Source organism: Phasianus colchicus, chromosome 28 (genome assembly GCF_987193195.1).
Source record: "Phasianus colchicus chromosome 28, bPhaCol1.hap1.1, whole genome shotgun sequence".
Lineage (NCBI taxonomy): Eukaryota > Metazoa > Chordata > Aves > Galliformes > Phasianidae > Phasianus > Phasianus colchicus.
This window is the reverse complement of record NC_143463.1, coordinates 4,726,433-4,742,038: the sequence shown is the minus strand read 5'-3', so window position 1 is coordinate 4,742,038 and position 15,606 is coordinate 4,726,433. Positions and strand designations below refer to the sequence as shown.

Below are 15,606 nucleotides of genomic sequence, written 5' to 3'. Positions count from 1 at the left end.
GATTTTTCCACAAGGACATTGGGTTTTATTTCTTTTGTCTTGTTTTGTTTGACTTTCTGAACTGTATCACAAAGAAACCCTAACTTACTTTGTGTAAGACTCAATTGTACCAAATATTGGTGAGACAGCTTCTGTCCTATTTACTACAGGGTTCTTTTGAATTCTCCATCTGTGTTTTGTGTATGTTGCTTTTAGCATTGTGTGTTCGGCTACAGCCAGTCTGTCCTACTGAAGATTCATAGGAGCACTCGTTTATTTTAACGTGTTATGACATGATTAGGAGGTGGAGCAAGTCCTGCAGAAGTGAGCTCCACACATCACTCTATATAGGCATCTTTGCCTTTCTGTTGAATATTTAGGTTTTATACATGTTCCTTTTGCAGCCGCTCAATGCTTGATTTCTCATTTGATTGTTCTGAGGATTTCGATATAAATGCTTTTGAAGACATCATTTCTTTTTATGAAAACAAGAAGTAAGTAGAAATAGGCCTGGGCTTAAAGGCCAGGGAGGCACATTCCTGGACAGTCTGACTTTCTGAGCATGCTTTGTATAAAACTGAAGCCATTAAATGTAAAACACATCAAGTAATGACTTCATACTGCTTCGTAATTACTTCATCCTGTGCAGTCTCTGTCATTTGTGGCAGCTAAGAATTAAAGATGCAATTCCATCTAGGTCATATTTAAACTTAACTGTTTCCTTGCAATGTTTTGAAACAGAATCTTGATACTCTGAAAATGTTCTGCAGTATCAGGGGAAACAAGCAACTGTCTGTAAGAGTGTTGTTGCTGCCCCAATGAGCAGCTCAGCATAGTGATAACATTTAACAGTCAGAAGTGACTCTTACACTTCTGTTATTTTTGGTTTGTGCCTCTCTGGAGAGAAAAGAAGGTAAGTTCCGTGCCAAGACACAACACTCCACAGGCATGGTGCATGCTTAAAATAATGGAATCTGCCATAAATTAGGGACCATCCCAGGCTTACTTTGAAAACTAAACTTATAAATAAATTTCAAGTGGAAATAAAAAAATAAAATTGCATTGTAATGAGATTTCAAATATTCCTGTAATGGCTAGTTTCTACCTTGCTTATTTCATGAGAGTCTGCTTACTCAGCATCATTTTCATAGTGAAATTTATTCATTAATATGTACTGATTGATTGCAGAGAAGTCTGTATCTATCTGAAAGGGCTGCTTGGCTTAATAAGAAGGTCCTTTGCACATGAACTGCATTTGGTTAAATTCTCTCTGTACTCAGGATTGATGGCTCAAGAATTTAGATGAAAAGGTAGAATGAGAAAGTATGTGACTTTGGTTCCTAAATTTTAAGGCACTCAAATTATAAAGTGCTGACTTGACATCACAATCATTATGTTTAGGAAAAAGTAGTCTGGGATTGACCTGCTACTGTTTGGAGCACACTTGGTGATGGGATCTCTTATTTTTTAACTCCTGTTTTCTCCTTCATGCCCATGTGTCTTTGTTTGCCATCTTTGTTTTGCCGTGAATCATTTTAGAGACATGCATGAGCAAATCATCGCAAGTATAAAAGGACTTCCGTGGCAGGGAGATGATCCCTGTAAGCTGCTTCGGTCACTCAATCGACTCCAACACCGCTCCCACTTCATGTGAGTTCAGGTGCTCTAGGTATTGCTTTGAAGGTGCAACAATAACCAAGCACTTATTCTAACCCATTAAAATATGTACTTGTCCCAGGTTTGTGCTCTGCACAACCAAACAGCAGTTAAGAAAAAAATATAAAAGTTACAGAGAATGCTTTGTTTCTTTGCATAAGTTGACAGTTAAGCCTATTTGTCACGTAAACTCAAGTATGTCATACAAGTTTGTTGTGAAACTTTTGATAATTTGACCTCTCGCAAGTTAAACCTGATAGTTTCCTGAAATTCAGGATGCCAGTGATGTGTGTGTCCCTGGGTTAAGTGTCTTTGCCTGTGTGCAGCTGTCCATGTGTGAGAAAACCAGTCTGTGGCCTGTTGTATAAAACTAAATGTAAAGTAGTTGGCACAGAGTTGGAGCTTGCCTTGCATCAGGAAGTTAACATGTCCTGGATTAGGAGGATTTGAACTACAGCTTTGCTTCTGACAGCTTCATGTTCTAGTTCAGTGTTTGTGGATGGGATTTATGCCTGAGGTTTGTGTGCTGCCTCAGGAAGTTCTGAGAATGATCTCAGATGTATCAGAATTCACAGATCTAATTCTTGGGCTGGTGGTGTTCCTCTGTGAATGGTTCAGTACTTTCACAGGGGTTCTGGTGCAAGCTGTGATAACTTCTGAATGAAGTATTTTTACTTGATGCTGCCTGCACTTGCAGCATTCATTGACTATAGCTAACTAAATAAAATAACTTGCACAAAAACAGACTGTAGTTTTTAATGACTTCAGAGACTTTTGACAACTTCCAATACCTACAGTTTATTTTAAAAGATTAAATTAAAAACATGTTGCAAAGCAGTTTGCATTTCTTGCATTAATCACTTATATGCTCCATGCATGAACACATCCTGATGTTGTTGTGCTTGTTTTCTTCTGCCTTTCATCTTGCCTCATAAATTGCATCATTTATGGCTTGAAGTATCCAAAATCACATCTGTGTTTTTCATAATTATCTTCAATATTTTAACAGGAAAAGTAGAGCTATCAAACAAAAGCAGATCATTCCAAAGGTAAGGTTATTTGATAAACTTAAATTTCTCATTTGGGGTTTTTCAGATTGTGAATATTCATTTTGTTTGATATTCTTTCATGATTTATCTCTAAATTTTGCATTTTGACAATGAGAATTATAGGTGAACACTCACCTTCATAAGAAAATCTGAACAGGAAAGAAAAGTGGATTTTCATGTGTTTAATTGGACTAGAGATGCCATAAATACATAAAGCCATTTTCTGATCAAGTCATGGAAGGCAAACACAGGAATTGCATAGCTCACCTTTTGTTCTTGGAATGGGGCAATGGGAAAGTTTCAATCTTACGTTGTATTTCTCTGAAATAATATTCTTGAAGTGTAACATGTCGTTGTATGTGAGGCTGAGCAGCTTCATTCAGCAGCAAGCTTCAGTCTTGCTTGTTTTTATGCAGATAAATATTTCCACTTCAATTAAGGGACTTACATTTTATGTTCATTTTGAAAACTTTCTTCTAGAACTTGCTGGATTCCAAATCTCTGAAGCTGATAGTAAGCATGACTCTACATGATCGAACTACGAAATCCCTCTTACACTTGCACAAGAAAAAGAAACCCCCTAGCATAAGTGCACAGTTCCAGGTAGGTGACTGATATTGTGCACTCTTCTAGGTGCACTCTCACCTCATGAGAGCAATCTCAGCTGAACAGATTGAAAAATAAAATGTTTTTTATCTTGGAGTTTTTTTGAAGTAGGCTTTGTTACTTTAATAAAGGTAGACTGCAGTTAGAGATTATCCTTATGCTATGAAATGTCCTAGTTCTCTGTGCAGTCAGTCTCATTCTTGTATGCATATCCAGTGCTACTGTAAAAGGATATGTATGCTCCACTTTGCATCATCCTAAAAAAGACTAAAAGCAAGAACAGGGGTCTGATGTGCAGGATGAAAGAATTTCCATACTGAATGAATTAGGATTTATATAGCCTTCAGACCTGAAAGAACCTTATTTCTGTGGAAATAGCTGTACTGCTGTCAAATACAACTCAAAATACTGATACCTAGAAAAATATCCAGAAACACCTTTTCATTTCAGACTTCACTTAATAAATTACTGGAGACGCTGGGGAAAGCTGAGCCATTCTTCATCCGTTGTATCCGCTCCAATGCTGAGAAGGTAAGACTGCATTAAGAACTGAGCTGATGAGAGTGCTGTAGATTGAAGTCTTCTGGCTCTGTAATATATCTCTCTTGACTTGTTCACTGTCATTCTGTGTAAAGATGAAAGGTAGTCAGGATGTGCTTTTTTTTCTTTCTACTAAAGATTGTAGGACTCCTCAGGCAATTTTTAGCTGTTGACTTCTGATCTTTTTCAGAAAGAGATGCTCTTTGATGAAAACTTGGTGCTTCAGCAGTTAAGGTACACTGGCATGCTTGAAACTGTGCGAATCAGAAGATCTGGCTATAGTGCCAAGTATACATTCCAGGTATGTGAAAAGCTGGAAGTGGATAATGCTTTTAAGAAGCATCTGCTGCTGTTGGAAAAACATGCATTATTTTAGAGTCTTTTGTGGCTCTGTCTGAAGTTCATGACCACTTGAGGTAGCTGTAGGAATTCATTAGGGTTTTGTCAGAGCTGCCTGCTGACAAGATGTATTGTAAACTACTGTATGAGTCATCTGCCAGTATGTTCTACTTGTTGCACAAAGAAAACCATTCCAAGAGCTGTGTTACAAGTGTAAACAATCAGTGCTGCACCCTGCCTCTATATGATAATTTGTTTTCTGTAGAACACTTTATAGTTGTAAAGATCACTTCTACATGATCTGTAACTTCAGTTGGGGGCTGCAGGCAGCTTATGTTTCACAGTGGAGAAAAATACCTCAGTTTGAAGTGAGAAATAAGTACTATCATATCCCTGTAGCTCAGATGTCTTAATTTTAGAAGTAGAACTGAAATTCTGAACTTGTGAATTGGCTTCTAACTTTGATGTCTTGCTTTCTCTGCTTTTCACAGGAATTCATAGATCAGTTTCAGGTGCTACTTCCCAAAAATGCCAAAGCCTCTAAAGAAGACATTTTTGCTTATTTGAGTAAACTAAAATTGGATAAAAACAACTGTCAAATAGGGAAGACCAAGGTCAGTAAAACTTTGTCTTCCAAGAAGAAACACTCATATACACTATATTCAGTGCAGCTCATTTAAAACAGCTTCTTTTTCTGTTATGTATATTTTTAAATTACAATAGTCAGAAATAGGTAAGTGTTGCTGCTAGTGTTAGTAGTTGTAGGAAGACAAGTCAGCATCAAAAAACGACACAATATAGCACGATTCTGTTTTGTAAGGATATTATTTTGGAGAAATGGTTGCTATTGGTATTTGTCCAAAAGGTTGATGTTCATTTTAGAATGGTTCTGTGATTTGAATACCATTCACATGGATATGTTTTAAAATCCTCATGCTGAAATTTGATTAATTACTTTTGAGAATGCTAATTGCTGTCAGCTGTGAAGGTCTGCTTCAGTAAGCGGAGATATCTCCAGTGGTGACTGTTTGTTGATTAACTTTTTTTTTAACTGAGCAGGTTTTTATGAAAGAGGCTGAGCGGCAAATACTACAGGATACACTACACAAAGAAGTGATCAGGAAAATCATTCTCCTTCAGAGCTGGCTCAGGATGGTTTTAGAAAGGAGACGCTTTCTCCGAACACGGCAAGCAGCCATTGTTTTACAGGTATCTCTGAGAACTGTTAATCTGTTTTTCCTAAAAACACGCAACCTTCCTCACAGAAATAACTCCCTACCTTGGAGTGCTCCTCCCTCACTTCAGAAATTTCCCTTCTTAGGCTTGCTGGCGTTCCCGCTGTGTTAGGAGGGCCCTGCAAAGGAATAATGCTGCCATTTATATTCAGTCAGCATGGCGAAGATACAGGGAGCAAAAACGTTACCTTGAACACAAAAAGAGAATTTGTCTTGTGCAATCCATGGTCAGAGGGTATCTTCAGCGTAAGAGGTAAAGGAAGAGGAGCATTATGGCATGTAAACATGCATTTCAATTACTTAGCTACTTTACTACATCTCCACCTTTTAGTTGTCTGTGATAACTAACTTCATAAATTACGAGACAATTACTTCCATGTGGCCCTGCAGTCAGCATGAAGTGGCCAGTGGAAATTGGTTAAGCCCTTCATATTTGAACATTATTCAGCTGAGCTGCACTGATGCATGTCAGTGCTAATGACCAGTCCTCCCTGTGGTCACTTTGGGACTGTACATATATTTGTACTTAGAGTCTTTGTTGTTATTTAGACTGTGTTTAAACTGGTAGGTATCTTTCGTGACCACTGTGCATTAAGTACATTATTTTCATCGTAACAGATTTCAGAAAATGGTTATGGAAAAGCAGAAAGCTGAAGAAGAGCAGAGAAGAATGCAAGAAGCTCAAGACAGAGAGAACGATATGAGCAAGGATGAGGGCAGTGAACCAACAACAGATCAATTGCCTGTGAAACACAAGTCAGAGTTGGATCAAGTTGTTGAGGGAAAAGATGAAGTTCCAAGTGAGCAAGCTGAAAACCTGGTCTCATCTGAAATAGCCACATTACCTCAGAAGAATGTGATAGAGGGCTCTGAGAAAGTAACAAGCAGCCGGGAGAAACGTGAATTTCGCCGGCAGAGGGGGCTGGAACATAATGAGCTACAGAATAAGCATGTCCAGTTTTCCTTTGAAGAAGCAGCTTTACTGCGTCCTGAAGAGCAAACGTCTTCTGAAGAGGCCCTGGAAAATGTTCCCGAGCCAAAAGAGTCCACAGAACAAGATGCTGTACTACAGAAAAGCAATGAGAAAGAACAGAATGCAAATCATGGAAAGGCCATTTCAGATACACCACTGCTAAGTGAGATAAAAGAAGGTAGTTACATTCCTGAGCAACCACCTGCATTGGAAGTTGAAAGAGTAGATAAGGCTGTTGATACAGTGATGAAAACGCAAGAGAGCCAAAATAGCCAAATGAAAGTCAGCCAAAGCTGTCCTGAAAGGCCAACAAATCTTGCACTGAATCTTGAAAATACGCTGTTTGCTACTGGAAGCTTTCAAACTCCAGCTGAATGTTGGGGAGATAAAAACAAACGGCCTGTTCAGAAGGAAACCAAGGATCTGGATAGTCCTACTTCTTCTCAGATCCAGAGATATGTAGATGACCCAGGAAAACTAAAGTATAAGAGAGAAAAATGGAAAGGAAAGAGACAGTCTGATGCTGGTCAGAATGATATGCTGAGCCAGTCTTTGGATGGAAGAGCACGTGCAGATCAGTCTCCTCAGGACCTACTAGAGTAAGAACAGTTTCCAATTATCTTGAATTTTTCAGAAAAAGCTGCCTGTAACGTTTCAGAATAGCTGGAGAGCTCCAATACACCTGTCCATGACAGAAAATAGAGTGATGAACAAGTGCTGCTTTTTCTTGCCTTTTTGTCCTGTGCTCTGCAGTTGAGTCTGTACGAGTAAGAAAGATACGAAGTCTGCCTGGAACAAACTGAGAGAGAGTCAGGTTCAGTTAGTGTCTGGAGTTTATTTGCTTGTCTATAGCATCTATTAGAAACAAATTTTTAGGGACTGCAATTTGCAAGCACCACCCCTCTGTTAGGTCTGTATGAAATCCAGCATGCTCCTTTTTTTTTTTTTTTTTGCTTCTCAAGTACTTTTCTTTTTTTAACATTTCAAAATGAGCAGCAAGAGTTTGAGGATTCTCTCTCAGGTGTCTGGGTTAATATGGGTTATTTAAAAGATGCCAAGTATTAACAGGCTACAGACTTCAATAAAGCGTATATTCTAAAATTAATCTTGTAACATTGCAGAAAGAAGGGGACTTCATCTTCATTAAATGATCTCTCAGCACTGGCCCATGCTGCCACAAGTCAGGTACTTTGCTATTGTGCATATTTATATTTAGTTATCCTTGTTTATAAAGTTTGAAGACTTGTGAATAACTGGCTATAGTCCTGTATGCCTGAGTTCCTTTTAGTTGAAGTTTAGCTTTAAATCCAGGTAAAACAATTTCATTTGCAAATATTATACAATTAGAAAACTAAATTTTTAACAAGTGGATGCTTGATCAAATAATTAAGTGTGCTTTGATGTCGGTTTAGTAAGCTAATATCTATTATCTAAAGTGTTTTGTCTTGATAAGATAATATTTTTCACCATTGTAGTTTTTGAAAGTTTGTTAAGAATCTCTTACAATCAAGTTGTAGATTTTTTACTTCTTCATTCTTCTGTAGCAATCACCAGATACAATAGAAGAAGAAAAAGGCAACAAGAAGTATCTTTTGCAAAAGAAGTCGAGTGACCTCTTACCTACCTCTGATACAGTTGTTTCTATGCAGTCAGCAAGCCAGCAAATAGATGCCAAGTATGTATTCTTTGTGTGACTGTGGGATGTCTTTTTAGAAAATGAGAAAAGGAGCCTTGGTACTCCCTTGGTATATGAATTGGACATCTTGAGAGCATGCATGACTGGAGAGACTTGTGTTGATCTCAGCTATGTGAGTGGTTGTGCTGCTGGTTGTTTTGGTCTTTGTGTTTGACATGAGTGTGATATTTGACCCTGCTGAGGAGCAGAATCTCTGTGTCTTGCATAACACATGTTTTTTGTTCTTTTTGACTTAAGAAACCACACAGAGGCTCTGATCAAAGGTCTGTGTGGCATACTGTCATCCTGACTTAGGAATGAGATTGCAAGGGAAAAGCTTAAGAACACAGTAAATGTGTACTGCTTTTCCCCTGGCTGACTCCCCAGCTTTTGGCGTTCTGCAGCTCAGGGACTTCCTGAGCCAGAAATGGTGTCTTGGAGATGAGATTTGTTGTCTCTATGTATGTTGAAAGTAGTGCTCTGGTAAGTATAGTGCCCAAATGTGCTTTTACACTGTCTTTCCTGCTGTCCAGTTTTTATGCAGGTTGAACAGAGTATATATCCACAGTATAAATTATTCCTACTGTGGGCATTAACTGTTGTGTTATGAACCTTTTCTTGTAAGAGAGTTAGCTTCCATTCAGGATGTGACAAGCTTGCATCTGCTTTATGTTCAGGTCTGCTTTCAAAAGTCCTTTGCGTAGACTTCTGGGGAAAAAGCCAGACAAGAAAATTCCAAAGGAGTATCCTGATGTGATTGATGAAGGCGATGGACTCTCACTCACTTCGTGCCTCCTGTTTCCAGAAACGGGAGGAGCACAGAAAGTTTCAGAAGGTGAGTTTCTATGACTTGATCACCATCTTGCTAATAATAATGTTTTGCTTGAAAACAAATATTGCAGAACTGAGTCACCTGTTTTAGAATACAAATTCATTTATTTCCCAGCTTCTTCTGGGCAGCCAGGTCGTCTCCAGGTAGGGGAGCGCCATGTAAAGGAGAGCAGTAAAACAAAGAAGAACCGTACTATTAAGATCAGCAAGATCTCAAGTGTGTCTCAGAATTGGCGAGCTTCTATGGTCCGTGAGATTGCAAATGCCAATGAACTGAAACATCTTGATGAGTTCCTTCTAAACAAGGTAAAATTCACTCCATTATGATAAAGTTCAGGTCTGTGCTTATTGTTTGTGTAGGGTTTTAAAGACAGCTCTTCTAGGTGCAAGGTTATATTATTATTTAAAGCAAAGGAGAATTTATTTGATAACTGGAATGCATTGAGTCTGTATTAAGATCCTTCCTATTCCTTCCTTCAAGTTTTTTATGCATTATGTTCCATTAAATACAGGTGGTATTCATGTTAGTCCTTCATGTGCAAACAAGTGTGCAGCAAAAGTTGTTTCCCCTTCCCCCCCCCAGAAAAAAAAAGGGAGAAAAAAGACTTTTAAGGAAGTACAGGGTTCTAACTCCTATTTTTATGTCATCACCGTGCATCAGGAAATGAGTTGCTTTAGGTAATTGGAATGGTCTTAAATGACTCAATCTGGTAACAAAATTAACGCTTGTTGGATGTTCCTTTAAAGAAATTTGATACAGATGTATTTGCATTTTAGATTAATGACTTGCGCTCCCAGAAATCTGGTGTTGAATGCTTGTTTTTTGAAGCCACTGAGAAGTTTAGAGGAAATATCAAGACCATGTACTCTGCTCCTGTAAGTAGTAAATCTTAAATCTCAGTTAAAAAAAAAAAAAAAACAACAACCTGATGGTAATAAATGAATAAAGTGTGCTGTTTAAATGAATGTTTGACCTACGGCTCTTTAAAAAGCAAATCAGCAATTCTTAGCACAGAATTCAAGGCTGAACATTAAACTTGATAATCATGTTATGGTTCTGATGCAGTCTTAACAAGACTGCTTCATTTCCCTTTTCTCATTCATTATCTGTAACTCAGGCTTCGAGAAATGCTTGGATACTGCTGTCTTCAGCCCCTTCACACTGCTGTATTTAATTACCAAAGGGAGTTGCCAAACACCTTTTCCAATATTCTTCTGACTCGTTTCAGCCTAGCACCCTTTTAGAGTGTAATATGGAACTGTAGTAACTTCTTTCCTGATGTGAGCTGTTGTATTTTACTTTAATCACAAGTGGGCTTTTTCACCTCTGCAAGTGAACACTTAAATACCTGAAATCTGTATGAACTGTATGCAAAAAGACTGCCTTCTCAATAGTACTTCTTCCTCCTTTTTAGAATGGGCAAATCCATGTTGGCTACAAAGATCTGGTGGAAAACTACCAGCTTCTAGTTACAAATCTGGCCAAAAAAAGGGAAGAGAAAGAAGTCAAGCTGGTTTTGAATCTCTTCCAATCCCTTCTGGATGAATTCATCAGAGGATATACAAAAAAAGAAGAATCTGAACAGCCCAAGGTATAAAACCTACACTGCTACTGACTTGCAGGATGTCTAAACTATGTTACTCTCCTGGGATAAGGAAGATGGTACCTCTGAAAGCTTTCCAATGGCATCATCCTTGATTATTTAGGAAATGTTTTCCCTACACAAATCACCCCCATAACAATTATTGAATGCTGATACACCAGTATGAGACTATTAGTTATTTAGCTTGCTCTCAATGTTCTCAGAATCTTAAAATATTTGCACATTTTATTAGGTGAAAACTTAAGCTTTCTCTAAGGGTTTTGGAGTTTGAATTGCTTAGTCATCAGGCAGTGAGCTCAACTGGTTTATAGAAAGTTCACAGTCAGTGTGAGCTCAGGTAGGTCTCATACAAGTTAAAGCTGCAGTGTAGCGTCTCTAGTATCTGAAGGTGAAGTAGAGTCTGGTAAACTGAATAGGAAAAAACAGAGTGGAATTTCTGGATTTTGAAGGCTAATGCCTGTTTTGCACTTCACTGCAGCAAACCAAAGCCCAGAAGAAGAAGCGAAAACAAGAACGTGCGGTAAGTCCTTTCCTTTTTGCATTGCTCAGAGTCCTCAGCTGTAGTCTGAGAACACAGGGAGAACACTGTTTCAAGAGCATGACTTTTGTACTGAAATGTCTGTAGCATCTTTTAGAACTCGATTTTCTCAGTTGTGGCACTGATAAAAATAAATCAACTGTTAAAAAATTAGTAGCAAACTAAGAGCTAGTGTTTGTATTGTGCTGATGAACCAAGGTAGCAGATCAGTTAGGAAATAAATCATAAGGCAAACACAACTGCCTTATGCTAGAGTGAAGTTTGCTTTCAAAGTCAAAACTATCAGCTGTAATTACAAAAAGAAAAGTAGAAAATCCAAAAGAGTTCTGTAGGGTTTTCTTGTTTCTTGCTTTGCTTTAATTTTTTTTTTAAAGGAGGATGGGGAAAAGTCCATTGTTTTCTCTCTGTCTTCCATCAGGTTGAAGAACACAATGGTCATGTATTCACAAACTACCAAGTGAGCATTCGGCAATCATGTGAACACTGCTCATCATACATCTGGCCCATGGAAAAGGCCTGTCTCTGCAGTGGTAAGTGAAAATGTCTCATTCTTGCCACTTAGCTTACAAAATCAACAGTCTTACGTTGCACCAGTTAAGGTTTAGACGGATATTCGGAAGAGTTTCTGTACAAAGAGGGTGGTCAAGCATTGAAATGTGACGCCTAAGGAAGCGGTGGAGTACCCATCTCCAAAGGTGTTTGAGAGGCATGTGGACATGGCACCATGGGACATGGTTTAGTGATGGAACTTGGTAGGTCAGGGTGATGGTTGGACTTGGTGATCTTGTAGGTCTTTTTCAGCCTAAATGGTTCATGAAAATGTGCAAATTCCTTGGAACTTTAGCTGGTCCAGACGTGCTGTAGTGAGCAGTAAAATTCTTAGTACTATAACATCATTTGAAATGTTTTAACAATTGTTACTCTCTCTAGTTTGCAAGTTGACTTGTCACAAGAAATGCATGTCCAAAATCCAGAGCAGCTGTACATCCTGTGGGAAAAAGGTAAGACCTGTAGATCAGGGATGCCATACTGAGATACCACAGGTGATGTATGCAAAATGCTGTCATCTTTCATCATCATGTCATCTGTCATCATCAACAAATGAAGAACAGATGTTCTAACACTGAAATAAACTTTACTTGAATTATGTTCCTTTCCACGTTTGCATATAATTGAAGCCAGGCCCTGCAGTGGTAGAAACAAAACATTCTTTTTAAAAGGTGATATTTGAGCTAATTAGGGAACTCCTTCAGTATGTGTGCTGCGTTGGATAAACCATTAAAAAGCTCCTTTGGTGCTTTTTACAGGATTTCTTTACTGCTGTAACTAAGGAAATCTGTATTATGATCAAAGGTTTGTAGGAAGCTAGAATAAAACATTCAGCTTTTGTTTTCTGGTCTCGTAGGTTAGTTTTAACAGAAAACAATAGAATTTTCTACCTTGGGAATAGACATTCATAGTGCTTGACCTGTATCAATTCCAGAATGAACAGGATGCAGAACCGCGTCACTTTGGAGTGTGTGTGAGTTCCCTGACCAGTGAGAGAAATTCAGTCCCCATTGTCATGGAGAAGTTGCTAGAGCATGTGGAGATGCACGGCCTCTACACTGAAGGCATTTACAGGAAATCAGGATCAGCAAATCGTATGAAGGAGTTGAAACAGCTGTTGCAAGCAGGTCTGGCAATGTCCACCCTTTTGACTTCCTTGCATGATTGTAGTTTGCCCCTCGATTCTTTTCTGTTCTGAAAGCACCTGCCATGTGAATTTTAAAAACAGCATTTTAGCAGGCATATTTTCAACATGCCATCTGTATTACTTTTGTTGGCTGACAAAAGCTACTTTGTACTGTATAAGTGCCTATCACTGGATTTTTTCTTTTTTTCTTCTGTTTGCACCCAGCTGTGCATTGTGTGCATCAAAGGAATGAACTGCATTAGATTAAAACATTTCTTTTCAGATCCAAATTCAGTGAAACTGGAGAATTACCCTATCCACACTATTACGGGGATCCTCAAGCAGTGGTTACGAGAATTACCAGACCCACTAATGACATCAGCACAGTACGGTGATTTTCTCCGTGCTGTAGGTAGGTTATAGAAATGATTGAAGCAATGTTTTTTTTCCCTGTTATCTCACTATTTCCTTAGGAAAACAATCTCTAAGATGCTTGTGTTAGCTGAGCAGCTTCCTCCTAGTTGATTTACAGCAATGATTTTAAACTTTATGTAAAACATCTTACAGGAAACTTTCCTAGCTTATATGACTTCTTGCTTCAGAGTTCCTTTATTTTGGTAGCAGAATGTCACTATACAACCACCCTTTCTAAGAACTGCAAACACACAAATAAGCTTTCCTCGATGTAGGATTTCTCTTCTCCTTGGTGTTCTGGGTTAGATCTAGATATCTAGATAGCTCAAGTCTCCTTTAGATTCATTCACTTCAGTAGCAGTAAGGCACCATAAATACTGGAGATCTTGATGCTAATAAGAGCATCTGAAAAAGTAGGTAGATTGTAATGCCATCTAGGTACTTTAACATTCAATTACAACAATTGGTGAGAGAGAAGCATGGCTTCTAGGAGCTTTATCTATTGTAGACTGTTTGAGACGATATCAGAAGGTGCTTGGCCCCTTTCCACTAGCTGCACAGCAGTTGTAATCTACTTTCTCCCCATGTGCAGAACTACCAGAAAAACAGGAGCAACTCTGTGCCATTTACAGTGTGCTCGAACAGCTACCACAAGCAAACCATGATACCTTGGAACGGCTCATCTTCCATCTAGTCAAGTAAGAATTATTATTTCATTTGGAGTCAAATTCCATTCAACTTTTTTGAGCCCTTCTTAGAAGCTTTCCTAATAGCTTGAACCCCTTGAGAATCAGTGTAGGGATTGACTTGCTGGTTTAGAAATGAAAGAATTGATGTTGGTAGTTGTTTAAAATCAGACGTTTGCTTGCTTCTACCATCTGATGTATCAAATCAGGTAAGGACAGCTTTGAAGGCAATATAGATCTGAAATACTTGGTGAGGTTTTTCTGAACACTAGGATTAATATGGCACAATGAGGTAAATACAGGTAAATAGTAAACTGTGAATGATAGTATAATAGGTAGGGACTGCCCAAGGATTATAAATGCTTGCACGCATGCTAGTCTTCGAAGCAGAGATCAGTGACACTGATAAAGGAGCTCCTTTCATCCAGAGAACTTGAGGAGTTTCTGAGTGATCCCCTGAACATAGGGAGAAGTGATTTTTGAAGGGGAGGCACTGAATCACCTGCCAGACTTTCACGCTGGTACCTAACAGCTTAACCTGGGTGGTTCTCTGTTTCTTTTTCTTGTATTTGGCAGGTGTGAAATCCATTTCATATCTCTGTGGTCTCCTTGTATCTGTATTAGGGAACTGTGGCAAAGTTTGATCAGATTATTAATATTCCAGCAAGGTTCAATTACGTTTTTTTTTTCCTTCTTCTGAACACTGGATTTCAGAGTGGCTTTGATAGAAGATGTCAACCGTATGTCACCCAATGCCTTGGCCATTGTTTTTGCTCCATGCCTCTTGCGTTGTCCTGATACCTCTGACCCTTTAACCAGCATGAAGGATGTTTCAAAAACAACCATGTAAGTTTGAGCAGTCTGCTGCAAAGGAGTCTTTCAAAACATGGAAGTACTGCCACCTGTGTTTTTTTTACGACCCTCTCATACTTGCATAGCATGAGATTGTTCAATAAACTCTTTCCCTTTTGCACAGGTGTGTAGAGATGCTGATAAAGGAGCAGATAAGGAAGTACAAGATAAAAATGGATGAAATAAATCAGCTGGAAGCAGCTGAGAGCATTGCTTTTCGGCGGCTCTCATTGCTTCGGCAGAATACGGTAAGTTTTGAAATAAATCACAGAACCTCAGCATCCAGCAGAAAGCATCTCACTCTGTGAGGGGATGTCCTGCTAATTTTTCCCATCCATCTCATTCTGTAAGTCAAAGATCAATTAGCAGATGAGAGGAAAAGGGATTTGGGTTTGCCCAGAATAACAGATGTTATTCAGCTGTGATGATACAGCTGTGCTAGAGTATGATAAATGAAGAATGTGGGAGCGTGGGGCTTTGTTCTTGCAGTTATCTAAATCTATTTCCATGTAATTCAATCAGTAGAATTAAGATTGCAGTCTGTTAAATGGCAAAGGAGTTCCTTCACTCCAGAGGTGGATGGTGGACAAAAGCATTGTGTTCTGTTATCACAAATATGCTTTTTCTTTTTTTTTTAAATTGTACTGTTTTAAAAAAAGCGAACAACAAAAAAACACCTCTGTCTGATCAGAAGTTGTATTATAGTGTATTTGATCTTTATCTCTCTCTAGCTATGGCCTGTAAAACTTGGGTTTTCTTCCCCGTATGAGGGGATGCTGGTATGTACACTGCCTGTGTTCAGCATGCATGTTGTTGGTTTGGTTTTTTAATGGTACCATTGCATGACTAAACTTGTTAAATGTGTTGTAAGTTGGTTTTAAAAACTCTTGAATAATCAAGACTGCATGTATGGGTTGCAACTTCCTCTCCTGACTGCATGCAGTGCTTTTCACC

The 15,606-nt window shown here is 38.6% G+C and overlaps 1 protein-coding gene across 10 annotated transcripts in view; it reads left to right on the top strand.

Moving 5' to 3' along the window:
* The window catches only part of MYO9B (myosin IXB), a 40,709-nt gene that overhangs the window by 23,367 nt on the left and 1,736 nt on the right, over positions 1 to 15,606 (top strand). For 5 of the 10 annotated variants that reach the window (XM_031604007.2, XM_090125935.1, XM_031604006.2 and 2 more), the window contains exons 15-39: positions 384 to 473; positions 1,519 to 1,629; positions 2,645 to 2,684; positions 3,165 to 3,287; positions 3,741 to 3,821; positions 4,021 to 4,131; positions 4,661 to 4,783; positions 5,229 to 5,378; positions 5,491 to 5,657; positions 6,023 to 6,976; positions 7,499 to 7,562; positions 7,922 to 8,052; positions 8,730 to 8,887; positions 8,999 to 9,189; positions 9,661 to 9,759; positions 10,299 to 10,475; positions 10,966 to 11,007; positions 11,444 to 11,555; positions 11,956 to 12,026; positions 12,509 to 12,701; positions 12,984 to 13,112; positions 13,707 to 13,812; positions 14,515 to 14,646; positions 14,777 to 14,900; positions 15,384 to 15,431. In XM_031604007.2, the coding sequence (XP_031459867.2) occupies positions 384 to 473; positions 1,519 to 1,629; positions 2,645 to 2,684; positions 3,165 to 3,287; positions 3,741 to 3,821; positions 4,021 to 4,131; positions 4,661 to 4,783; positions 5,229 to 5,378; positions 5,491 to 5,657; positions 6,023 to 6,976; positions 7,499 to 7,562; positions 7,922 to 8,052; positions 8,730 to 8,887; positions 8,999 to 9,189; positions 9,661 to 9,759; positions 10,299 to 10,475; positions 10,966 to 11,007; positions 11,444 to 11,555; positions 11,956 to 12,026; positions 12,509 to 12,701; positions 12,984 to 13,112; positions 13,707 to 13,812; positions 14,515 to 14,646; positions 14,777 to 14,900; positions 15,384 to 15,431 (3,727 nt within the window). The remainder of the gene's footprint in view (positions 1 to 383; positions 474 to 1,518; positions 1,630 to 2,644; positions 2,685 to 3,164; positions 3,288 to 3,740; positions 3,822 to 4,020; positions 4,132 to 4,660; positions 4,784 to 5,228; positions 5,379 to 5,490; positions 5,658 to 6,022; positions 6,977 to 7,498; positions 7,563 to 7,921; positions 8,053 to 8,729; positions 8,888 to 8,998; positions 9,190 to 9,660; positions 9,760 to 10,298; positions 10,476 to 10,965; positions 11,008 to 11,443; positions 11,556 to 11,955; positions 12,027 to 12,508; positions 12,702 to 12,983; positions 13,113 to 13,706; positions 13,813 to 14,514; positions 14,647 to 14,776; positions 14,901 to 15,383; positions 15,432 to 15,606) is intronic. The other 5 variants (XM_031604010.2, XM_031604014.2, XM_031604009.2 and 2 more) reach the window with 4 other exon arrangements.